This window comes from Hemicordylus capensis, chromosome 4, assembly GCF_027244095.1.
Source record: "Hemicordylus capensis ecotype Gifberg chromosome 4, rHemCap1.1.pri, whole genome shotgun sequence".
Taxonomy (NCBI): Eukaryota; Metazoa; Chordata; class Lepidosauria; order Squamata; family Cordylidae; genus Hemicordylus; species Hemicordylus capensis.
The window spans coordinates 159,284,044-159,311,667 of NC_069660.1; the positions used below are offsets into that span (position 1 = coordinate 159,284,044).

Genomic DNA, 27,624 nt, shown 5'->3' on the forward strand with positions numbered 1-27,624 from the left:
AAAGGGACTAGGAGTCATAAGCCCTTATTCTTCTCTTGAAGAGGAAAGATCAGGAGAAGAGAAAGGTAGGTTTGATTTTGTGGTTTTCTTTTCTCAGCACTGAGTATAATATGTGGAGCTATTGCTGCTATAAGTATCTGGTTTTGCTGGATCTCAAAGGCAAAACTTGAGTGCCTACCTTGAACCTTCCTTGAGTTGTGGTTTGGTTTGTTAGTGAGATAGGATTGTGGCAAGAAATGGGCAGTGGCAGCTCTGTGTGTGTATGTAATATTTCTTGGTGGTTGTTGTGATGAGATCCTTGTCTGGCCTTGAGACTAACTTGTCTCTGCTCTGGAATCTGCATTGCAAGGTGTACTCAGTCAAAATGTGGCTGAAATTGCTCTAATTGAGCTTATGGCTATGTGTTTCATTTCAAGCTCAAAACAGAATACAAAATCCATGTCATGTATATCTCTAAATGAAGGCACAATATAAATATAATAACAATAATGATGCTGCTGCCTACTGCTGCTATTTGTGGGCTATAGTTCTGAAGAAGTGAGGTAGACCATTCCTCAATACTCCCTTGCTTCAAGTTTATGTTTCTTTCTTCAGTTACTCACCTCCAGTCTATGTACTTGCCTCCTGGAGCCTTTCTTTATTATTTTGGTTTATTCTAGTGCCTTGCCCAAATAGCTGCTCCTGTCCCTATGCCTTTGTGAAGGTTTTCTCTGCCTAACTCGCCATTCACTTCAACACAAAGAGCTGGACCATTGAGAACATGTGCAGGTTATAGCTTCCTTCAGGAAACAGAATGTTAATGACCATTCCATGTCACCCCATCTGCTCAGCTAATAGATGAAAAAGGCTTCATCTCTACCACTATTACCATCTTTAGTGCATCTGCTACTACAAAATCCTCTAGTGTTGTACAATACACATATTCAGTAAGAAGACGGTATCACGGGACAGAACTGATTGTGAAGCAATGACAAAACCCACTGAAAATCCCATCTACTGTGGTTAATCAAAACCCTCCTTTAGCAGGAGCTCATCCAGAATGTTGTTATCATAACTCCATCCACTCACCTGAACGAGGTGCAGTGACTGCCCATGGCTGGCATGGAGGACAAACCCCTTTTCACAGATAATAGCACACTGCATTTGTCCCTGGCTGCTGAGAGAACAGTTGATATCATCAGCATGATGGATAAGAGGCACCGTGCACCTGCCTTGATCTCTGCAGATATGTTGGGTGCAGCTGTGGGGAGAAAGAGAAAGGAAAAAATGAGACCAAAATGCATCTTCCTGAATTGCAAGAAAAGCAGCATTTTCTTCTGGCATCATAGTAAAATCAGTTTGGCATTGAGACAACACAATAACAAGACCAAGCTTATGCGGCCACTTCACCCATGGCTGACTTTGTATAGTAGCGCTAAACAGGAAGGGGGCAGGGAGATCATCTTGAATAGTTGGACTGAGCACTAGCACTGATCCTACTAGACTACCATTGGCTGGGATAAGCACAAGAATCAGCACTGTCTGAATGAGCCACTTCGTATGTTCTAAGGAAGCAGCAGCAGAGGAAGCACGAGTGACCGCATTTTCTCTCCCCATACTTTCAGGTCTTGTGAAAGTGGAGAAATGCATGTTGACCCAATGCAGATGCAAAGGTTTAAGGGGAAAAAGTCTACCTGGGTTGTATCTATCACTCTCTGCATCTGCCAGCTTCAGCCAAAGCCTGGATCAGACCCGCTGAACTTATGACCCCATCAAGCTGAATGCAGCCTAACAAGTTATGCATTATAACTAACCAGCTGCTTGAAAATCCTGTTGTTTCAGGTTACAAAAAACCCTAGTACGTTTATCAAGCTTCTGGTGGGCCTCCAAAAATGGCTAAAAGGCAATGTTCAACTTGGTGGGTCAGACGTTATGCAGGCCTGGCTTGTACAATATCAGTTAGTCAAAGGAATAAGATGCCCAGCACAATGAAGCAGGCCTGCCCAATTTGCAACACACAAAATTGAATGTAGCCCAACAGACACATATGGCTTAACAAGCCTCTTATTTTTACTGCCAGTCTGGAACAACAGTGGGCTAAAAACCAACAAGTTGAAGTTGAATAGAGATGATAGTAAATTTCTGCACTGAGGTAAGACAAATCAAATGCACAAGTACCTGTGAAAAGGATCTAGGTATCTTAGTTGATCACAAGTTGAACATGAGCCAACAGTGTGATGCAGCTGCTACAAAAGCCAATGCAATCCAGGGCTATCTAAACCCTCATCCAGAGTCATGATTTTTTACATATGAGTAGGGCTTCCTACTCCTGAGTCATCCTATTGGATACATTGGATGCCCCCCCCTTTTTCAGGCCACAGAACCCACAATAATTTAACATTTCACTCTAGAGGAGTGCAGTGGCATCACAAGCGTGGTGCCCTGTATGACTATACAACTCACTGAGAATGACTCACTGTCTAATATTACAACTCACTGTCTAATATTACAACATCTTGTGGACAAACAAGTCAAAAGGAATAAGCGACCTCTGTTCGCCACTTTTATAGACCTTAAGATGGCTTTTGACACAGTTCCTAGAGGCCGCCTTTGGTCTAAATTGGCGGCTACTTCTATGGACCGAAGGCTTCTACTCTTGCTCATCAAAATGCATGAGAATTCTTTTTTAAGAGTGCGTTTGGACCATGCTGGTAATCTTACAAATCCAGTACCCATTAGGAAAGGGGTGCGACAAGGGTGTGTGTTGGCCCCTTACTTGTTCAGTCTTTATATTAACGACTTGATAAAGTGTTTGCAGACATCTGACACTCATCCACCAAAACTAGCTAACAAGAAAGTCCCAATCCTGATGTATGCCGATGATGTGGTGATTCTATCTCAAACCAGGGTTGGGCTCAAAAGAGCGTTAGATGCCTTAGCACTTTACTGCAGAGACGAGCATCTACAGATTAATCATGATAAATCTAAAATTATGTGTTTCACCAACAAAGTAAAAAAATTTGTATGGATGCTAGATGGACACCGATTAGAACAGGTAAATCAAATAAAATATTTGGGGGTAATTTTTCAACATAATGCTGGGAAATCAGCACATATAAGCATGGTCACAGAATCGGCAAAACACAGCACAGCAGCAATTTTAAGATTTTTTAGAACTCAGGGTGCAGGCTTCATACCAGCTGCCTTAAAGCTCTTTACTGCAAAGGTCATTCCGCAATTATTGTATGGCATACAACTAGGTCCATACTCAAGGTTTGACACTTTGGAAAGAAACCAATCAGGGTTCTTGAGGAATTTATTTGGCACGCCAAAATGTACAGCAAATGTGACTTTAAGGACAGAGGCTGGCTTTATAAAAATTGAATCTTGGGCCTGGCTTCTGATTATTTATTTCTGGTTGAAAATACATCTGCGACCAGTTGGTTTAATTCCTGAGTTTCTCTCAGTTATCCCCCAGTCACTATGGTGTGTCACAGTAAGTACGAAACTCACCTCTCTAGGCTTAGACCCAACTCAACTGCTGGAACTGGGTCTAGTGAATGCGAAAAGAGTGGTGAGACAACGCTTTGTTGATATTGAGATCCAAGAAAACTGGGTTGCACTTCCAGAGTTTTATAAAACTATAAGAACTAATATGGATCTTTTTCCCGCAAGATATCTGTCGACAATTACTTTTTCTAAGTTTCGATGGACATTCACGAGAGTAAGGGTTAATTCCCTTCCATCTGCACTTCTAGCTGGGAGGTTTCAGGGTGTGCCTTTACAAGAACGACATTGCAGTTGTGGGTCAGGAGATGCAGAAACTGTCGCGCATATTCTTCTCCACTGTAATCTCCATTTATATCCCAGGGAACGCCTTATTGCCCCTTTAATATGTAAACTGGCAGATCAATCCGATGCCAACCTTGTAAAACATCTGCTTTCAGATAAAGATGCTTTAGTTTCTATTTCTGTAGCTAAGTTTAGTTATATTGCTTTTAAAAGGTATAGTGGGATATCATCCCAATTTTAAATTGTGTGTGTGTGTGTGTGTGTGTGTGTGTGTGTGTGTGTGTGTGTGTGTGTATACACACACACACACACACACACACATTTTAATGCTTGCTAGTTTCTATTTTCTGTTTGGTCAATGACTGGAAATAAAATTATTACTATTACTATTACTATCACTGAGAATGCGAGTTCTCAGTTAAGAAAAACAAACACTTCAAACCCCACACTAATAAGGATCCATACTTCAGCAGCTCAGTTCTCAGCATTTCAGCTGGAAGTACACTCTGTGACTGACCTAAAAGCAATCATCACAGGTCTGGGAGTTGGCCAAGGGCCTTCTGCAGGCCAGTCTCCCACCAATGACACATCTTTTGCTTGGTTTCTTGTCAGCCAGCCCTGGACACTCACTTCTTGGGTACACACAAGACCATAATCTGCTGTTCATCCAAGCTGAACACAAATGGTAATTATTCGCTTTGTGAATGTGGTTGCATCTCTGGGGGTATGTCTGGCTTGTGTCTCATAATGGCTACATAGGTCAACCCCTTGCTCAGGAGATCCTCTGCCAGTTGTATACTGGGAAGAAAGTTATGCCCCATCACAATTTTCTGAGGGCAGGTTCAGATAAACACGGCCTGCATACATAATATCAGGGCCATGGTAAGAAGGCATGTGCCCTGATGACACTGGTGGATGTGCAGATGTGCTCTTGGCATATCCTTCAATTGAATGAGAGGGATGCTAATCTGAATCGTACCTCTACATGTGCTCCAACACAGTTTTGGAGTGTAGGTAGAGGGGCAAGTCACCTGAAGCAGCCTCAAGTATGGATGTGCACAAAACCACCTGGCCCAGTTCGGTTTGAGTTCGAACAGAATTCGAACGCAGCCAGTTCGGTTTTGGCCCCCTTCAAACCCCCGCTGGTTCAGTTCAGGGGGGTTTGATGAGTATTTAGATAGATAGATAGATAGATAGATAGATAGATAGATAGATAGATAGATAGATATTAAACTTACCCCCTCTGGGGGCTTCTCCAAGGTGGTGGGGGTCCATGGAGGTTCCCCCTCCCCCCGCTGGCCTCCTGGGAAGTTAAAACTTGCTCATTTTGGGTGTCTTCGGCCCTTTCTGGGCCTATTCCCTGGTGTGGTGGCCATTTTGGTGGCCGTTGCAACTGCACAGTAGGACCCTGCGTGGCCGGGTCATGACCGGGGAGGTTTCAGTTCAGGGTCCAGCTGAACCAGGAGGGGTTCGGCTCGACCCCGAACCTTTGAACCGAACCAGTTCAACATCAAACTGGTTCGGTTTTGAACCTATTTTCACACCCCTAGCCTCAAGTTTGTTCTATGGCTGTGCACACTGCAGCACAACTTGCAGGCCTACTTTTCTTTGTTGTAAGTAGTTTGTTTCCTAAGATCAACATCTCTTGTTAGTTGGCTTTACATGGGCATGGGATAGATACCGAACCACCACAGAAAGCCCATTCATTTCTGGAGTGGTTTTTCTCCCAATTGACTTATAACAGGAATGAGATAGAAACCATCCCACCACAGGGATTCCATTCACTTCTGGGGTGGTTTTTCTCCCAATTGTCATAACATGTAAATGGGATAGAAACCAACACCAACACCACATAGAAAGCCCATTTGTTTGGGGGTAATTTTATACTCTGACTCATATTTATATTAATAACATAAATATCATAACTGATGAGGGGCCATACTTGTGGATATTTCATGTACCATAGTGCAGGTAAGTGTTTGACAAGAGCATAGCTGGAAGTGCAGTGGTTTGCTTGTTTACCTGCCTTTACGCAGTTGGGTGTGGAAATCCACCCCAAAACCCAGATGAGGGTTAACAGCGGCCTAGTGTTCCAATCATGAGAAGTGATAGTTTCACTCCATTCTGCACCAGTTAGACCTCACTTGGAATACTGCATCCAGTTCTGGACACCATATTTTAAGGAGGACATTGATAAACTGGAATGGGTTCAATAGAAGGCAACAGGAATGGTGAGGGACTGGATACCAAATTATGTAAGAACAGTTAAAAGGAGCTGAGTATATTTAGCCTGGAGAAGAGAAGACTAGGAGGAAAAATGATTGCAATCTTCAAATATCTGAAGGACTGTCACATGTACAAGTGAACCTGTACTTTATTGCTCCTGAGGGCAGGATTAGAACCAAAACACTGAAGCTACAAAGAAGCAGATTTCTCTTAGACATTATGAGGAAAATCTTAACTGTAAGGTATATCCTAACTCTAACTGAGAGACAGCTGAACAGTCTACCACACTGCTCCAGTGGTAGGCCCTCTTCCTCTGGAGATTTTCCAAACAAATACTCTTGTTTTCAAATGGTTATTCTAGCATATTCCTGCACTAAGCAGAGAGCTGGACTAGAAGACCACCAAAGTCCCTTCCAACTGTAAAATTCAATTATTACATAAGAACATACTGTAGGAAGCTAGCTTATATTAAGTCAGACCACTGGTCCATCTAACTCAGTATTGTCTACAGAGACCGGCAGTGGCTTCTCCAGGGTTTCAGGCAGGAATCTCTCTTGGCTCTATCTTGGAGATGCCAGGGAGGGAACTTGGAACCTTCTGTATGCAAGCACGCAGCTGCCCTTCCCAGAGTGGCCCCATCCCCTAAGGGGAATATCTTACAGTGCTCACAAATGCAGTATCCCATTCAAATATAGTCTATGAAGGGGGTGTCCAGCAATCCCTCTTGCAGTATTAGACTGGATCAGTTTCAATCTATTATTCCTGAGGAAGTGGACAGGCTGCTTGGGGCAGTGTGGCCTACCACTTGTTCTCTGGATCCTTGCCTGACTTGGCTGCTTCTATCTAGCAGGGAGATTGTTGGAGGTGGCCTAGTTAAAATCATAAATGAATCACTGAAGGAGGGTAGGGTGCCTCCTTTTTTGAAAGAGGCAATGATCAGACAACTTCTTAAGAAGCCCTTCCTAGATCCCTTAGAGATGGATAGCTACAAGCCAGTCTCCAATATCCCATGGTTGGGCATGGTGACTGAGAGAGTGGTCGCCGACCAGCTCCAGGTGGTTTTGGAGTTTTATTATCTAGACCCATTTCAAACTGGATTTAGAGCTGGCTATGTGGTTGAGATGGCCTTGGTCGGCCTGATGGACCTTTACCAAGGAATCGATAGAGGGAGTGTGACTCTGCTGGTTCTTTTGGATCTCTTGGCGGCATTCAATACCATCAAAGATGGTATCCTTCTGGATCGCCTGGGAGAGCTGGGGATAGGGGACACTGCTTTGCAGTGATTCTGCTCCTATCTCTCAGGTAGATTCCAGATTGTAGAGCTTGGTGACAGTTGCTCCTCAAAACAGGAGCTGTTATACGGAGTCCCTCAGGGCTCCATTGTGTCACCAATGCTTTTTAATATTTATATGAAACCGCTAGGTGAGGTCATGAGGAGATTTGGTGCTGAGTGTTATCAGTATGCTGATGACACCCAAATCTATTTCTCCTTGTCATCGTCATCATCATCATCATCATCATCATCATCATCATCATCATCATCAGGAAATGGCATTCATTACCTAAATGCCTGCCTACAGGCAGTAATGGGCTGGATGAAGGATAACAAATTGAAACTGAATCCAAGCAAGACGGAGGTGCTCACTGTAAAGGCTCAGAATTTGAGGGCTAAGTTAGATCTTTGTGTTCTGGATGGGGTTACACTCCCCCGTAAGGAACAGGTATGCAGCTTGGAAGTACTCTTGGATCCAGATCTCACCCGGGTATCTCAGGTGGAGGCTATGGCCAGGAGTGCTTACATCAGCTTCGGTATCCATTCCCTGAAGAGGACGACCTCAAAACAGTTGTGCATCAGCTGGTAAGCTCCAGGCTTGACTATTGCAATGAGCTGTATGTGGAGCTGCCTTTGTACATAGTTCAGAAACTTCAGTTAGTTCAAAATGCGGCAGACAGGCTGGTCTCTGGGTAACCTGGATAGACCATATTATGCCTGTACTTAAACAGCTGGACTGACTGCCAATATGTTTCTGGACAAAACACAAAGTGCTGGTTATTACCTTTAAAGCCCTGAAGGCTTAGGTCCAGGTTAACTTGGAGAGTGCCTTCTTCTGCATGATCCCCACCGCATGTTAAGGTCATCTGAGGTCTGTCTCCAGTTACTACTGGTACGTCTGGTGGTAACTCAGAGGAAGGCCTTTTCTATAGCTGCTCCTGGGCTGTAGCATGTGCTCCCAGCAGAAATCCGTAGCTCGAGTTCATTGTTGGCCTTCAGGAGAGCCCTTAAAACCTATCTGTTTGGTCTGGCCTTCCAGGCTTTTTAAATTGTTTTAAATGTTTTAATTGTTAATGGTTTTTAACTGTTTTCATTTGGATGGGGTGGTATATAAATGTAAGCAAGCAAGCAAGCAAGCAAATAAATAAATAAATAGCAAACAGAGCAAACCCTGCTTAATAAAGGGGCTTGCTACCCTTGCTATTTTGTGGCTTGCTACCACAAAACCAGCTCTCCTCCCATTATTCTATGAACCACAGGGGTAGAAAAATAGCAGTAGCCTGTTCCGCAAGATAAATCTCAAGTTGTGCAGGCCTACAAGCCTTCCATGTTACCAGCGGTTAAGAATCTAGAATCTCCAGCCTCATCCCAGAATTTAATGAACCATTACCCAACCACCAGTGATTCATGTCTCTCTCACCTCCCACAACATCCACATTTTCTTTAAGCGTTTAGTAGTAGTTACATATGACACAGTGTTCTTTCTGTGGCCTGGTTTTGGTTGGTGGACTTGTAGTGTATAATTTGTCAAAATGCGGCAGACAGGCTGGTCTCTGGGTAACCTGGAGAGACCATATTATGCCTGTACTTAAACAGTTGGACTGACTGCCAATATGTTTCCAGACAAAACACAAAGTGACTCTGAATAATTTCTAAATCAAATGGGCCATTGTTGTCCCCTCCCACCACCAACACACACACACACACACACACACACCCTATTTGCAAGTTGCTCCCTCAAGACATTGACCAAGAGAAGCTATCATTCTTGCTCCCTCAAGACATTGACCAAGAGAAGCTATCATTCTTACCAATTCTTAACAATAAAGCCATGAATTTTTAAAAAAATGCATATTAAAGAACAGTTTGTTTTTGAATGAAAATCAGAGTTATAACAGCCACTCTGTTGTCTTTGAAACATTCACTAATAATGGTGTAAAGAGAAAATCAAGGAGACCAGCTCTGCCCTACTGATCCTAGGAAAGAGCCACAACAAATGTAATGTTATAAAATGCTTATGCCTCAAAATTCAAGAGTAGTTATAAACTGCTGGAACCAATCACAGAGTAGAATAACGCTGTGGCTGCAGAAAGGTATGCCAAAAAAGAGAAGAAGAATATGAGAGAGAGAGAGAGAGAGAGAGAGACTGAATGACTTACATGAAAAATGATAGAACTAGAATACAAACAGTGAAAATGCTGAGATGGTGGGAATGGTCAGATAAATTATAAAAGGATAAGTAAAAGTACTAAATGAAGAGCGATGCTTTCACTTTTCAGGTTAAGCCCTGCTGGATCAACAGACTGAAGCCGAATCAAGAAAAGACAGAGGTGCTCATTGTAAAGTAAAGGTCAAGTGTGCCATCAAGTCAGTGTCAACTCCTGGCAACCACAGATCCCTGTGGTTGTCCTTGGTAGAATACAGGAGAAGCTTATTATTGCCATCTCTCACGCAGTATGAGATGAAGCCTTTCAGCATCTTCCTATATCTCTGCTGCCCGGTATAGGTGTTTCCCATTGTCTGGGAAACATACCCGCAGGGATTCAAACCGGCAACCTCTGGTTTGCTAGTCAAGTGATTTTCCCGCTGTGCCATTAGTAGGGAGCCATAATTCAGGGGTTGAGATAGATCTGCCTCTTAGATAGGGTTAAATTCCCCCAGAAGGATCATGTATGCAGTTTGGGAGTACTTCTGGATTCAAACCTCTTCTGATACCACAGGTAGAGGTGGTGGCCAGGAGTGCTTTTTATCAGTCATATACCAACTGAGCCCTTTTTTGGAAGAAAGTGACCTTAAAACAGTGGTACACATGTTGGTAGCCTCCAATGCAATGCACTCTACATTGGGCTGTCTTTGTACGTAGTCCAGAAACTGCAATTGGTGCAGAATGGTGCTACCAGGTTGGTCTCTGGGTCGTCTCAAATCACTCCTGTTCTAAAGTAGTAGTAGTAACTACACTGGCTGCCAATAAGTTTTCAGGCAAAATACAAAGTGCTGGTTATTTCCCATAAAGCACTTAATGGCTTGGGGCTTTATGGGTATTTAAGTGATGAACCCTGTCACCTATCAAGATAGTCAAAGGAGGTTCATCTGAGTGTGCCGCCAGTTATCCTGGGGGTTATTCAGACATGGCTTTATGCCGCATGGTATCCAAGGAGTGAGTCTACCTCGAAGTAGATTCAAGGCAGTTTAATTCGGGGGATTAGGTGGGCGGTTCACATAGCCATGGGCTCCTCCACACACTCCCTGTGATCTTTCTCCTTTGTGCGTTCCCACTGCTTGTGCCGTTTTCCCCCCTCCACCAATCACATCCCAGGAGGAGGCTCAAGGCACCTCCCTTCAGTATTACTTTTTTTTTTTTTTTTTAGTTTGACAGCCAGCTGGATTTCCACAAAATCGACAAGTCAAAACAACAGAACGCTTAACCCCAACCTGCCGAATCTGACCCAAATATTTGCTAGTCTTAATAATGAACTTGCCTTTGTGAAAACATTGCTATCTCTCTGTGATGAAGACAAATCAGCTGAGACACAATGGCTCAGGTTACATCTAACCTGCAGCCTCCATTGTTAAGCTTCCAAACATCTGCATATGTAAACTGTATTCCTATGGTGACCAAACTTGAAAGCATAGGAAGACCCACATTTTGCATATGCTTGCGTTTAACTCAGGAATTTCTCCCTCCCTCCCCCTGCCCTTCTGGATTCCCTTCACAGAACTGCATCAATCTGCCACAACCCCTCCCGCACCCCCTCCCGACCCCAGCACTTGCAATTGCAAATCACTCAGAACACACCAAACTGAGCTGTCAAACTCTCCTTTGCAGACACCTGGGTGGATTTACGGAAATCCACCCAGCACACATTTTTAAAAAAACAAAACACGAAAATGCGAAAAAGCTGAATTATCAACAATGCCCCCTCTGCACATCAAAGAAAAATGTCGGAGTATAGCAGAAGCCTCGGGTTTTTTTTCAAAAGCCACTGGAAATACAGGGTTTTTTAAAGCCGGTATATGCAACCTCGATTTGGGGGGGTCACAGAGTCATGTCGCCCACAGGGACTTCAGGGGAAATACAGCTAATATGTGGACTGGCACACTCCATGCCAGAGATTCGGAGTAAAAGCCCTGTGTGTAAAGCGTCCTGCTGACAAAGAAAAGCCTTCTGGAATGCACCCTGATGAGATTAGAGTTATTCCTTCCCGAATGGCTATTAAGAAACAACTGAAGACACATATCTTCAGCCAGGGTTTTGATTGACTTTTACCAATTTGTTGTTTTAATTTGAATAGGTAGGTAGGTAGGTAGGTAGGTAGGTAGGTAGACAGACAGACAGACAGACAGATGTGTGTGTGAATCTTTTGTTGCTTTTATTTTTTTGTAAACAGCTTTGAGGCAGTAATAGTAATAGGTGGTATGCAAATGCAATAAATAACTAACTAGCCCAGCATCTGGATTCCTTTCAGTAGTGGACAACTAGATGCTTCCAGGAAGCCCACAAGCAGGGCATGAAAACCAGGTGTGCCCAGAAACTTGTTTTCAGGAGTATGAAAAGCATTCCATTCCACTATTGTTACTAAGTTTATAAGAAGAGTCCTGCTTAGTCAGATGAAAGGCCCCTCTATGCTGACATTTGGCATATTGCTTTGCTCTGAGGAAAGATGTAGGCCTAAAATGAATATAAGCTTGTCTAGCAATTAGGTGTTAGCATGATAATTCTTAGACTACATGCAAAAGATGAAACAGAAGTTTCAGATAAAGGAGAAGCAGTTTCAATGTCATCACATCCAAGGTTCACAACTGGTTTACTACATCCAGGCGTATGACACATCAGATGCAAAGATGAAAGAAGTATAATATCAAATACATGAATGCGAGGGACACGTTTGGCCATTAACATTCTGGGAAATGGGAACATACTCTGAACTTAGAGGAAAACTTCCCCGAGCAGTATGGCACTGGAGGGGCAGAATATATATATTTTAAATAAATACAAATAAATAAATCACAATCGAACCATCTCTCAGTTGATGATGCTACACAGAGAAACCAGCTGTATTGTTCAGTAGTAAGTATTCCAGCATTATTTGCTGTTTCAGACATCCAGTATTATCTTGTTTGCTTTAGAAAATTCACCCTGCACTATTTGCCACATCATGCCACAGTACCATCATTATTTATTGGCTTTTGCACGGAATGGTAAATTGCAATCGGACGTATTATTGTTTATTGTTCCTAGCTAGATCATATGTACCATTATCATCACCATTATTATCATTATCATTACCACCACCACCACCTTACTCGGTCCAGCCAAAGTGCAGTGTTTCTCACTCTCATTTATTTCAGAAGGAAAGATTTACAGAACTGCATAACCTTTCCATTGAAATCAATCAGACTTAACAGAATTAAACTTGGGATGGATTGTGCCCATAGTACTTTATATTATATTATATTATATTATATTATATTATATTATATTATATTATATTATATTATATTATATTAAGCATCATTTACTGATGCGAAACAGAGATGGCAATTTCTGCTCCACACTCCTGGGGTAGGGGTAGGGTGTCAGGCTCTACTATGACATCAAAATCATTAGCATCAATGGTTCCACAAGAGGCACAACTCTTTGAACGTGACCAGGACATCACATCTAATGGTGAAAAAATCACAAAATGAGGCACCCAAATCTATTTCTCCTTGTCATAAACATCAGGAAATGACATTAGCCCCTTAAATGACCATCTACAGGCAATAATAGGCTGGATGAGGGAGAATAAACTGAAGCTGAATCCAAGCAAGACAGAGGTGCTCATTGTTGAGGGTTGTAATTTGCAAGACGTGCTAGAACTTCCTATTCTGGACAAGGTTACACTCCCACAGAAAGAACACATTCGTAGCTTGGGAATACTCTTGGACCCGGGTCTCATCCTGGTGCCTCAGGTTGAGACTGTGGCCAGGAGTGTTTTTTTACCAGCTGCAACTGATTCGACAACTCCGCCCGTTTCTTGAGGAGGATGACCTGAAAACAGTGGTGCACCAGCTGGTAGCCTCCAGGTTGGACTAGTGCAATACCCTCTATGTAGGGTTGCCTTTGTATGTAGTTCAGAAACTTCATTAAGTTCAAAATGCGGCAGCTAGATTGGTCTGAGGGATATCTTAGAGAGACCACATTATGCCTGTTCTCAAACAGTTGTACTGGCTGCCCATATGTTTCCGGGCAAACTGCCAGTTATTACCTTTAAAGCCCTGAATGGCTTAGGTCCAGGTTACCTGAGGGAACGCCTTACTCAACAAGATCCCCACCACTCACTGAGATCATCAGGAGGGGTCCGTCTTTGGGTGTCCATCTGGTGGCAACCTGGGATGGGGCCTTCTCTGTTGTCACCCCGAGGTTGTGGATTGCACTCCCCGTGGAGATAAGAGCATAGTCTTTGTTGGAGACCTTAAGAAGAGCCGTAAAACCCATCTTTTTAGCCTGGCTTTTAACGATATTTAGTTTTAATGTTATCTAGTTTTAATTACAATTTTAATCTTTTAATTGTTTTTTCTATTTTAATTGATAAATGATTTAATTTTTATTTTATTTTAATGTAAATCACCCTGAGCTAGCTTTGGAAGGGTGGTATATAAATAAAATAAAATAAAATATTATGGAAGCCTAATTATAGTTTGGAAAGGTATCTTAATTGAAACACCACAGTTTGCAACTGGCCAGCAAACAAGAATGAGAAACTCTGGTCTGAAATGAATTTGCAGGCCTTTGTTTGGCTATCTATATTTTGTTGTGATCACTCAATTGACAATCCATAGCCACAACCATCATGTCATATCCATAGGCTACTACACCATGAAAAAGAGAACAAACAGATAGTAGTGGTTTGTCTATTATACATTTGGAAGCTCAAGACATGGTTTGAGTTTTAGATATGATGAGCGTAAATCATGGTTTGCCATGATGGTTGAATGAACTGAGCCCCTCTCTTACAGCTAGGATCACAACTTTTGTAGCACAATCCTATGCATATTTACTCGGAAGTACGTTCCACAGTATGTGATGGGGATTACTTTCCACCAAATGTGCACAGGATTGAAGCCTTATTTGTTTAGACTAGTTGATTAAAAACTCTTTGATCATTACAAGGGTGTCCCCAATTAATCAGGCAGCAGATCATTAAAAATATTAGTTATTTTTAATATAAGTTTCAGCCAAAAAAAACAAACAAACAGGTGGCAGGCACCATCTTAGAAGGATTTTCCCTTCTCTGTGTCAAAAGAAGGTAGGTGGGTAGGTAGGAAGGAAGGAAAGGCCCTTCTAAGCTGGTGCTTGCTGTGAAATGTACAAATAATTGATATTGACTTGTAAACATGGGGGATAATGAAAAGCCCTATCCACGAAGAAGATGAGGAGGAAGCTCTGGAGGGGAATGCAGCCAGGTCTGCCCAGCATCAGTTTCTCAGTCCCAAAGGGAGCCTTCATGGATCCAAAACATATGTGCAGAAAGAACACTGCCAAGCCCTGTTGCCAAACACTGCAATGGAACTGACTATTAGTTTTTTACAATTTTTTTGGTGGTGGGGGGATGGGAGGACAAGTGGAAATGGCAAGAAAAAAGACCACAAGAAAAGTTATTTATTTTCTCTCTGCATGCAGACATGTTTATGAAGTGAGAAATGGTTTCAGGGCAGCTGCTGAAAATTCTTTCACTAGCTTATATTTCCATTTGCTTCCTTTTAATATATTATATATTTTACAAGCACATGTGTTTGTCGAATCATTTAGCTTCTGGGGGCTTCAACAAGTATCAACTGCAATACAGATCCCACCCTCATACCACATAATCACTTCTTGATACAAAATTGCCCCATTAACACACATGCACACAAAGATACAAACTGATGTTAGATTCCCTGACTTCATCCAACTAACTGAATTCAATCCAACAACCATAGGCTATGAATAAATCTATAAAGGGATTGGATTTATCCTCTCTGGTTTCATAAGTCTGAGGAAGATAGCTGTGCTGTATCAAAACTAATAGAGTTCCACCTTAGACTACCATATGTATTCTGCCACAAGCTTTTAGAGGCTATAGCCCACTGTCAGATGCATTAGACAACTAGCCCATGACAGTTTGTGGTATGGGGCATCTATTGAGTGCTCCATAGATCAATTAGCATGGACTATCTTGCTGAAGCCATCGAGTGTTCCGTTCCTATTATAGAGACAGAACTATGACTAGTTATTTTACAGTACCCGACATCAGTTATATTTTAAAAAGGCTAGATTTCTAAATTTGTCCATTTTAGCAAAGCAAATGACATATTTACTACAGTCTGCAATTCTTCAATCTCCCACCCACCCTCCACTATTAGCTGTTTGTTGACTTATTGGGGGTGGGGGGAGTTCAATGTCTAATGGAGAAAACTTCTCTCACATAGATCAGGTATGAATTTTATGTTCCTTTAGTCTGACAACGTCATGTAGGCAAGAGGAGGTAACCCATGTTAGGGGTGTGCACGGAACCGCAGAGCTGCGATCCGGCACTGTGTGGGGGGTTCCTTTAAGGGCGGGGGAGGGTTTACTTACCCCTCCCACCGCTTTCCCCCCTCCAGCGCGCGTATTCTATGTAGTAATTGGGGCGGCAGGATACCTCCCTGCTGCCCCTTCTCCCACTTGAGTGCAAAAGGCTGCACGGAGCCTTTTGCGCACGCGCTCGTCGCGCGTACGCTTCATGTTTCCCCAATGTGCGCACGCGCGGCCACACACACACACGCACATCAGGGAGACGTGAAACTCGTGCGCGACGTGCACATGCGCAAAAGGCTCCGTGCAGCCTTTTGCACTCAAGTGGAAGAAGGGGCAGCAGGGAGGTATCCTGCCGCCCCAATTACTACATAGAATACGCGCGCTGGAGGGGGGAAAGCGGTGGGAGGGGTAAGTAAACCCTCCCCCACCCTTAAAGGAACCCCCCCCACCCGAATCGAACCGGCCAGATCCGGACCAGTCTGGAGGCCTTTAGAATGGCCTCCGGATCGGTCCGGGCCCATCCCTAACCCATGTATTTGTATACTTTCCTATGACTCATGGGTTCCCACCCTCTATGCCCACCATGCAGACTTCTTGCCATTGTTACAAAATTATGATATGTAACAGTATCACACCCAGTGAATGCATGGAAGAAGGGTCATCCACTAATTATTTCAGGCCCTAATGAGTCCACAATCTCATGGACAGGAATCCATTGGTGATCTGCAACTCTTCCAAAAGAAACCCACATGGTCTGAAGGCCAAACTCCTTCAGTGGTGGCAGAACTCATATGGCAATGACAAAGAAGTCTGTGTCATTCACTTTGATTAAAACATCCTTGCATCCCAATTTTACTGCACTTTTGACATGAACAAAGATGTGAGTGTTGGCCCCTTAATGTGAGCAAGGAGCCAAATTATCTTTGCAGATATTTTGGTTGTTTAATAGGGCAATAGAAGTTTTCATCTTTATTGTCTAATCCAATTATGAATGACTTGAACTCTGTTGTAGTGTGAAAAAATTACATTGCAGATTGCAACACCATATTTATATTTATTTTTAGCCACCATCTTGGATTTTTAGCATGGCAGCCTGATTGGTTGGGGCGCACCCAGGAGAATTGGCCGGCCAGGCGGCTGCGGAGGCAAGGCAGTGGTGGGCCCAGCCGTGGAGGCAGCACTCGGCCCTGGTGAAGACTGGGACAGGTGGGGGGGAGGTAGCCGGCCCCAAAGAGCACACAGATGCTCTGTGTGGGGGTCGGGACTGGTACTGAGAGGCAAGCAGCGGTCGCAGAAGCAAGCAGCAGGCCACGGAGCCGGCACTCGGCCCAGCAGTGGGCCTGTGGGCATGGCCACAGAGCCGAAGCGGTGGCGGCGGGCCCAGCCGTGGCAGTGAGGTGGCAGCGGGCCCAGCCGTGGCAGTGAGGTGGCACCGGACCCGCAGAGGCCAGGCAGCGGGCCCGGCCGCGGAGGTGCCCATTGAGACAAGGCACCCGTGGGATGCCGGGGTGGGAGGGAACCGGGCACCGGGACTTCCCTGTTCACCGCCCGGGAGGAGGAACAGCGGCAGTGGGGCCCTTTCTGGCCGGCCGCCACCCTAAGGAGGGCCTGGCCTGTGGCAGCAGAGGTAAAGTACTCAGTGCAGGGAGGGGAGGGCAAGAGAGTGGGGAGGGAGGGGGAGGGGGGCTGTAGAGAGGGGGGAACAGCTGGCCCCAAAGAGCGCACAGATGCTCTGTGCAGGTCAGCTAGTAAAGTACATATTACGTGAAGGTTCTGCAAGTTTTGTATATGATTGTCACACACACACACACACACACACACACACACACACACACACACACACACAGTCATAGGCCTCCATGCATCTCCACTCTTCTCTGAATGAAACTGAACCTATTTAGGCTTTTCTTCATCTCAGGGAAGAAAACATTACAGCCAGTGACTTCTTTCCAAGTTCTAATTCAAGCTCTATCTTTATTCCTTCTGTTCTAGAAGCATACGCTTCCAATCTCCCTTCCCAGTGTTGCTTCCTTTGCAACATGCTTTCTCACTCTGTAAATAATGTATGATTGCTAACATTAACAACATGGTGCAAGTGGCTGCATGGGCCAAAGAAACCAAGAACAGACAAGCTGGAATGAAACTTGCGAAGGAAGCATTCGTGGAATTTAACATGACACCCAATGAGAGGAGATTCCCTTAGCCCCAGAGTTGCCTGGACTTGACCCAGGACATCCAGTGGTAAAATGGCAGAAAACCAGAACACAAGTAGAAAGGCAGACATCTGACAAGCTTCCACCAACACGGCTGTTTTATGGAGAGTCCCTCTCCTCATGTTTCTTCCCTTTTGTGTTTAACGAGAATACAGCGGGTGCCAAAACCGACTTCGGGACATTCCAACCAAGAAGTCTAATGGGAGTCATTAACTAGCAAACTCTTTAATGCAGGGCTGCTCAACTTCAGCCCTTCTGCAGATGTTGGCCTACAACTTCCATAATCCCTGGCTATTGGCCACTGTGGCTGGGGATTATGGGTGTTGTGGTCAAAAAAACAGAGGGGGAGGGGGCTAAGCTGAACAGGCCTGCTTTAATGCTAACTTGTCTGGGGCTGCATCTTTAGCCAGGCCTCATTAAAGCTCAGCCACAAAACCTGTCTTCAAATCTAGAGCTCCATCCGGGTGCCATTAAACTGGGATTTTAATTTTTGTATAATTAATGTATTTGTATACCGCTCAAAACTTACCCTATCTGGAAATGCCCAGGATTGAACCTGGGACCTTCTGAATGCAAAGCAGATGCCCTACCACTGAGCTACAGCCCATTCATTGCCATTGGTATCTCATGTTGACTTGAAGGCAAATTTCCCAGTCATTCAGCCATTCTTCCAAATGCTCTTCACTCTTAATGCACAGGGAAGCCTTTCTACCACCAGTTGAACATATATGCTCCTGCTGCGTTTATGTGATTTCTATCGAACTCTGCTGCCAAAATCATTCACCTCTCTCATTGCTCAGACCATGTAATGCCCCCCTCAAATTCCTATGCAGACTTTACATTACATTCTTCATTCAGTATAAACTCACTCATCCTTACCTTAAAAGCTCATCCCACCTTAACTTTCTATTCTATATTCCAATAGACCTGACCATGACCATCCCTCAGCCACCCTAAGATTTCCTGCTGCACAAGAATGTCCATTGTCCTTTACTGCCCCTTATACCTGCAACTCCCACATTCATGTGTCCCTCTCAGATTATCTATGTGGTACCATCTCTTAAGTGGTGCAGCGGGGAAATGCTTGACTAACAAGCAGAAGGTTGCCAGTTCGAATCCCCACTGGTACTATATCAGGCAGCAGTGATATAGAAAGATGCTGAAAGGCATCATCTCCTACTGCGCAGGAGATGGCAATGGTAAACCCCTCCTGTATTCTACCAAAGACAACCACAGGGCTCTGTGGGCGCCAGGAGTCGGAATCGACTTGACGGCACACTTTACCTTACCATCTCTCCACTTCTTCCAACTTCAGCTCAGAATCCATCTCTTCTTTGAATCACTTGGCTTAACCCCTTAGTCCTCATCCCAATTAAATAAAAATATAAGCAAGTATACATGCATTTGCTAACATACATCCCATGTTATACTAACAATTTTTTATTTATTATTATTATTATATTATCATCCCTGCTACCTTGTCATGCCTTTGTTTGTAGTCAGTCTGTCCTAATCAGCTGTTGTAAAAAGATCGTACAGACTGACTACAAACAAAGGCATGACAAGGTAGCTGGAACATCTGCAAAACTACAAGCTATCTGTAGCCAAAGATTGGTGGGACCATAAAATTGAAAAAGTTGTCAAAAATGAAGATGCAAAAATATTATGGGACTTCCGACTACAAACAGACAAACATCTGGCACATAATATACCAGATATAACTGCAGTCAAAAAGAAACAAAAACAAGTCAAAATAATCGACATAGCAAGACCAGGGGATAGCAGAATAGAAGAAAAAGAAACAGAAAAAAATAACAAAATACAAAGATCTACAAATTGAAATTGAAAGGCTGTGGCAGAAGAAGACTAAAATAATCACAGTAGTAACTGGTGCCCTAGTTGCAATTCCAAAACATCTTGAAGAGCACCTCAACACCATAGGGGCCACAGAAATCACCATCAGCCAATTACAAAACACAACTTTACTGGGAACAGCCTATATTTTGCGACAATATCTATGCACCTCAACACCATAGGGGCCACAGAAATCACCATCAGCCAATTACAAAACAGAACTTTACTGGGAACAGCCTATATTTTGCGACAATATCTATAATAATAACAAAAATATTGATAATAAAATTCAGCCATCCCAGGTCCTTGGGAAGGACTCGATGTCTGGATAAAACAAACCAGTCAATAACACCTGTCTGACTGTGTAAACAAGAAATAAATAAATAAATAAATAAATAATAATCCCCCAGTGAGGCACTACCTTGGCGTGGTTGTGGGGCTTGCGTGCTCTGAGGAAGGTGAGAGCTATGCCAGAGGTCCAACCATACTGGACAGGTCTCATCAGAGGAGCCACACGAAGAGTGCCTCTCCCATCAACAATATGGTGAGATGTAACTTTAATAAATCTATACCGGATCGGTCGTCACCCGGGTCAACAAAGACCACGCCAGGTGCTGGAGTCCCTGAATATCTGGTGGCAAGTGGGCTACAGGACTCAGGATCTTCAGTTGAGCAACCAGGGCTGGAGACTTCAGGGTTACTGGAAGAAACGTCACTTAACCGGAAAAAATATACGAAAAATCCCAACAAGTAAATAATGATCTGCTATTACACTAGATCATAAGACCAGGAAAATAATGACCATCAATCATGCTCTGCACCCCCGCACTTATGTAGATAGGCTATACCTTCCTCGCAACTCAGGTGGAAGAGGAATGCTGCAAGTACATCAAACAGTAGAGGAGGAGAAAAGAGGCCTTGAAGAATATATCAAGGACAGTGAAGAAGATGCACTTAAAATGGTCAATAATGAGAAACTATTCAACACCAATGAAACAAAGCAGGCCTACAAGAAAGAACAAGTCAAGAACCGAGCAGAAAAATGGAAAAATAAGCCACTGCATGGTCAATATTTGCACAATATAACTGGAAAATCAGACATCACCAAGACCTGGCAATGGCTTAAGAATGGCAATTTGAAGAAAGAAACAGAGGGTTTAATACTGGAGGCACAAGAACAGGCACTAAGAACAAATGCAATAAGAGCAAAAGTCGAAAAATCCACCACAAACAGCAAGTGCCACCTTTGTAAAGAAGCAGATAAAACAGTGGACCACCTAATCAGCTGTTGTAAAAAGATCGCACAGACTGACTACAAACAAAGGCATGACAAAGTAGCAGGGATGATACACTGGAACATCTGCAAAAAATACAAGCTACCTGTAGCCAAACATTAGTGGGACCATAAAACTGAAAAAGTTGAAGAAAATGAAGATGCAAAAATATTACAAATCACAAAATACAAAGATCTACAAATTGAAATTGAAAGGCTGTGGTAGAAGAAGACCAAAATAATCCCAGTAGTAATTGGCTCCCTGGGTGCAATTCCAAAACACCTTGAAGAGCACCTCAACACCATAGGGGCCACAGAAATCACCATCAGCCAATTACAAAACACAACTTTACTGGGAACAGCCTATATTCTGCGATGATATCTATAATAATAACAGCAACAATATTGATAATAACATTCAGCCATCCCAGGTCCTTGGGAAGGACTCGATGTCTGGATAAAACAAACGAGTCAATAACACCTGTCTGACTGTGTAAACAACAACAACAAGAATACATTAATCAACTTTCACAATCAGGTTCTTGAGTCAGGCTATAAATTCTAAGGGTCCATAGGGCTTATTTGAATCACATTTATTTGAACTGTTTTATTTATTTAAAATATTGTTATACATACACACACTTCCCATTTCCGTAAGTGATGAGAAGCTCCAAGACGACAGAGCTACCTGGATTTTTGCTTCCTTTGGAGGAGAGTGCAGCTAACAGGCAAGTCTGATCTTATGCATCTTCTTCCATTTATCAATCAAATGTAGCTCTGAGCATGCTGACCCTTAAGTATCAGTATGTATATAGTTCTGAATCCCAGTTTCATATCCTGGCTTGTTCATAGGCTCTGGTTACAAGAAACTAGGATTTGATGAGTTTGGACATCACAGTAAATCTTAGTTTATTCTAAACCAGGACTGGAAGTCTAAAACCTCTTCTCACACATGAAGAGAAGGAGCTACGTATGAGCCAAAAGCTCATAAAGAGGGCCATTGCTTTTAGATGTTTAAAAAGTGAATTCTACTAAACTTATTTCAGCTTTAGCAACAACTAGAACACAGTGTGTTCATCCAAATCAACCCGTTACCTGTGTCTCTGACGGCTGTGTCCCTCATGCTCTGGGAGGCAATTGCTTGGGCTGGAAGGCTCTGATGGGGAACGTGCCCGCAAGGCCACTGCAGAGATGCCCACAAGTAGGGAGGAGAAATTCAACACGGCTGAGGTGATTTGGTGGGTGGCAATATTGTCAGTGATGTTGATGACCAGTGGGTTCTGCTGACATGACAGTTCATATGTTGCTGAGGGTTGTTAAGGAACAAAAGCTGTTAGTCCACAATAAAATTCTCTACTGTCAAACCAAGCACTGGTTCTTCTAAAGCAATAGTCTTTCAAGCTATCTTCCTAAGAAGGGAGAAGTAATGTTTTTCAATATGAAAATCAGTGACAGCAGACAAGCTTGAAAAACAACACGTCCACTACTACCCTGTAACAAACAGCACTAGGACAATGTTCTAGGTCACACATGGGCAATGGTGAAGCCCAAAAGGCCTAGCCAGTGCCTGCAAAAGACAAGTGACAAGAGACCATCCTCTGTAATGCAGCAGGGGTTTCGTAGCAGAGGTGCAAAGGTTCCTTGGCAGATAAATTATCATGGAAGGGGTTTTGCAAAGGTAGAAAGTTGGAAAACCACTTCTCTGAAGGAATGCAATACACTCATGTGGCACTGCTAATGTAATCGTTCCTTTGAGAATCCTGCTCTCAGCTATGAAACAACTTAGAAATAAAACAGCCAAGAACAAATCCCAGATTTCTGGGCTATACCATTTCAGCCAGCATGGAAGGGTTCAAATTTTAATTGTTAATTGATTTTAATAGTGTTTTAATGTAAACCGCCCTGACCCTTTTGGAAGGGTGGTATAAAAATTTTAATAAATAAATAAATAAATATTTAAATGCTCTCCCACATAAAATACTCCCTACACATACACAACTAACTTACCAAGAAGAAGCTTCTAATTTAGCCTTTCCTTTGTCATGTTAGTTTTATATGTGCAAAGGGTATTTTTGTGTATCTTTTCTGGGAGGAGCATTCAAACCTTTGAGCCCCCATTTGCAAACTGGCATGCTATCGTCCAGCAGCAGACACACCATCTGGGGCTTCTACTTAGACAGTCCTGGGCATTTGACTAGCCCAGTAGGTTCATTCCCATGGTGTACATACATATTTCCCTGGTCACACTATAGTATCTAGTTAAGCAGGTTTTGCAAATTTATGAAAGAATACTAAAGCCTAAAAAATCTGTTCAACAGAGGCAAAAGTAGAATCAGTGTCTATACCATGAGCAACTATCTCGCTTTTTCAAACTGCTTTCAGTTCTCTGAAAAAAACTACTGTCCATCTTTAGCAACCTACTTTAATTCCATTTGACTCATCTTGTTCTTTATAATAAGTGAGCAGCAAAGAAAGACAAGGAAGAATGTTGTTGCTAACAGCACGTGACAGTCTGTGTGAAGACCCACTGCATTATTTGCATACTCACCAAGAAAGTGGTTGTGCCCGCTAGTGTCACCCAGGTGAACCGTCACAGTGGGCTTGGGCTGATCAACATTGGAAGTTCCATCTGATGCCAGGAAAACAAAGAGTGAAGTAGCCACACTGGGTCTGTTGAAGCACACCTGAGCTCCAGGATGCAGCAAAGGTTGAGAATATTAGGGCAGGTGCAAAAGAAAAAGGTACTTCACACGAGTCATTGCTAAGCAAAAGAAAGAAAGAATCCCCACCCATCTCCTGTTCAGACTGACTAGCAATGTAGGCATACCTCTACCTTCCCCTTAAGGTTGGCTTGTTTTCTACCTATGTATAGTTTTTATAAATTAGTTATTGAACAAGACAGAAATAGCAAATGTTGTTCATCCCTGTTTAAAATATATCAGAATAGACTTGCACAACTTGTGAGCCATCAAGCTAAGTAAAGTCCCAGGCAGGTAGCAAAACCAACAGGTCTATCATGCCCCCAGAGAGCTGCCTTATATGGCTGACAAGCTGTGTTTGACTTGGTGAGCCTCCAATAGAATCTGGATGCTTTTGGCTGATGACAGATGATAGTTTTTAAGGGAGCTGAAAGTGCTACAAAAGAGGCATCGTTCATAATAGGGATGTGCGAATCGATTTGGGTACAAAACAATTTGTACCTGAATATGGCTGATTTGGATTATTTGTAGACAAAACAAATCACCCATGTGCTCAGTTGCCAAGATTCAGGTACAAAACAAATCACCTCAGATTCGGACCTGAAAAATTCGGAGATTCAGACCTCTATTTTGTGGACAAAATGGATTGGATGGTAGTGCCCAATGAGTGGACGCTACCACCCAAATTCCAAAGAAATTGGGCAAAGCAGTGATTTAATTTTTTTTTTAAGTTGGTGCATCTTTAAGCTTTCCCCCATAGGAAATAATGGGGATTTCAGCAGCCTTATAGCTCCACATGGGGGGCAACAGGATGGCCCAGAATGGGTTGCGGTGGGTGGTAGTGCCCAATGGGTACAAGAAAGCTACCATCCAGATTTCAAAGAAATTGGGCAAAGGGAAGATTTAATTTAAAAAAAATTGGCACGTCTTTGTGGCAGATTGGGGGCAGAAAGGGGGTTTCAGGGGCAGAAGAGTGGGTCAGGTGATAGTGCCCCAATGGGTGCCTGTTACCATCCAGATTCCAAATAAATTGGTGAAAGGGGTGATCTTTAATTTTTTTCTGAAGTTCGTGCGTTTTTAAGCTTTTCCCCCATAGGTAATAATGGTGAATTTCAGCAGCCCCATAACTCTACTTGAGGGGCACTAGGGTGGCCCAGAGTGGGTTGTGGTGTAGTGCACATAGGGTGTCAACCACCCACAAAACAAGCCCGTGGGGAACTGGGTTTTGTTGTTTTCAATGTCTGAGGTGTTCTGAGAGTTGATTCTCTGGTAGGAAATGAGAGTCTCTCATTCTTCTACCCACGGAAGCACTGCCACCCACCACAACCCACTCTGGGCCACCCTGGTGCCCCGCACCAGGAAGTTATAACTAAGGCGGATGAAATCTCCATTATTCCCTATGGGGAAAAGCTTAAAGACGTGGACTTCAAAAATCTTTTTTAAATCACCCCTTTGCCCAATTTCTTTGAAATATGGGTGGTAGCTTGCACCCATTGGGCACTACCACCCACCCCACTCTTTTGCCCCCCAGAGCTTAGGACTTCATTCAGTTCCCAGGATCAAGAACTGCTGCAGGTTTGAGTCCTGACAAACTGACATTTCAAAGTCATAGGGGACACTTTAACTTCCAATGGGAGGACATACATTTCTATGATCCAAGAAACACTGAGTCAAACATTTTCCAGATCTGGTTTTTGTCTCAATGGTAGTGAAACCAGAAAGGCCAAATCCTCACTGAGATGACCATTTTTTATCTGACCTTTTATATCTGACCCTTTTTAATGGCTATTTGAAACTTCGTTACAGCCGTTGTCCCCACCCACCCCGTTGCTGTTGTGACAGCCATTTTTTCTTCTGCTTCATTCCTCCACAACTGATTACAACCAATAATGGTCCATCGCACCACTATGAAGCCAATTAAAAGTTTGTTATATGCTGGCATCACTATAGGCAAATGAAGTCATTAGCGTGAAGGCCATACTTCTATAAAATCATGCATGGCATGGAGAAAGTGGAGAGAGAGAGATTCTTTTCCCTCTCACACAACACTAGAACCAGGGGTCACTCCCTGAAATTGATTGCCAGGAGGTCTAGGACCAACAAATGGAAGTACTTTTTCACATAATGCATGATCCACTTGTGGAACTCTCTGCCACAGGATGTGGTGACAGCCAACTACCTGGATGGCTTTAAGAGGGGTTTGGATGACTTCATGGAGGAGAGGTCTATCAATAGCTACTAGTCAGAGGACTGTGGGCCACCTCCAGCCTCAAAGGCAGGGTGCCTCTGAGTACCAGTTGCGGGGGAGTAATGGCAGGAGAGAGGGCACGCCCTCAACTCCTGTCTGTGGCTTCCAGCAGCATCTGGTGGGCCACTGTGCGAAACAGGATGCTGGACTAGATGGGCCTTGGGCCTGATCCAGCAGGGCTGTTCTTATGTTCTTATACTGGTCATGTGTGCAATTTCTAAATAACCAGGGATCACTTTAAGAATCAAGCAGCTTTGTTGCAACAGTCCCCCCACCCCAACTGACCAAAATTGGGTTGCCCACTTTTGATTCTAATAAATATTTTCGTGAAACTGTCTTTTTTCCTAATTTTAGCTCAGAAGCAACTCTATGAAACTCTTCCAGGTTATCAGCACCCCTTCCCCTGAAACAGAATGGCTAGGATATGAGGCTGATATTTAAAAAAAGAAACACTTTCATCACTGGGTGTCAGTAGATGTTATACTCAAATACTACCTTCATTGCTACTAGGGGCCAGAGCGCCTGTGTTCTTTAGTGCCATCTTTTGGTCAACTGGGAAAATGCACCACAGAAGCTAGAGCCACCCAAGATGTTTACATGCTTTTCCAAAGGAAGCCAAAGTAGAGGCATGATTTGAAAACCAACCACATAGAGCCAAGCATACGGGCTGCTGTAATGTAGCAGATGTGTGTAAGCTATAAAGGGAAACTCCACAGTTCAAATTTCACCTCAGCCACAAACTCATTAGGAGATCTTAAGCAAGCCACTGTTATCTCAGCCTCCGTCGCCTCCTCTGTTAAGTTGGGATATTGAAGGATTCTTGAACAACTCTGAACACTCAGGAAAACGGATACATAAACATGACTGTTGTTGCTATTTGAAGTTAATAGTCTTATTAAATTCAAATCAAATTTCATAATTCACAAATTTGAATGGCTCACAGTGAGTAAATAATTTCAAAGTTTATTCCACTGTAATCTTTGATATTTAATTCTTCCCTTTAATATATTACTACAGTTTTACATTAATACATTACTATATTATTTGAAACTATGTGACATAGTTTTTCAATTAAGAATTCTGTCCTGTTCTGAACCCGACCCCTAAACCTGCAAAATAAGGAGAACTGCAGAGAAGAATCACTTGTGATTTACTGTCAGAAGCAGATAAATAGAAATATTGAACACCACACACCCTTTCCTAATTTCCCCCTCTTATTCTAGGGTTTTTTTTAGTATATCATATGTATATACTGCCTGATATATACATATATATTTAGTATATATTACTGGTATTCCTAGTAGGTGAGGCCCATCATTGACCAGGCAAAGTCATTTTGCATAGATTACACTGTTAAGAAAGTTCAGGAAATGAAATCCAGGAGATTCTCTAATATCATGGGGGCAATGTTTGTGGACTGTGATATTGGAGTGTTTGACCTTACTCCCAAAATGGGGGGTAGGTTCCTTAGCTAAACAATCCACTCTTGCAGCAAGAGTGGATGGAGCAACTTGCCCACTTTTAAACC

General features: G+C 43.1%; 1 protein-coding gene across 3 annotated transcripts in view; it reads right to left on the bottom strand.

Annotated features, from left to right (window-relative positions):
• The window catches only part of PAPPA2 (pappalysin 2), a 263,647-nt gene that overhangs the window by 109,717 nt on the left and 126,306 nt on the right, over nucleotides 1–27,624 (bottom strand). For all 3 annotated transcript variants that reach the window (XM_053248611.1, XM_053248609.1, XM_053248610.1), the window contains 3 exons: nucleotides 23,698–23,833; nucleotides 22,245–22,455; nucleotides 1,069–1,240 (listed from right to left, as the gene is read on the bottom strand). In XM_053248611.1, coding sequence (XP_053104586.1) covers nucleotides 1,069–1,240; nucleotides 22,245–22,455; nucleotides 23,698–23,833 — 519 coding nt within the window. The remainder of the gene's footprint in view (nucleotides 1–1,068; nucleotides 1,241–22,244; nucleotides 22,456–23,697; nucleotides 23,834–27,624) is intronic.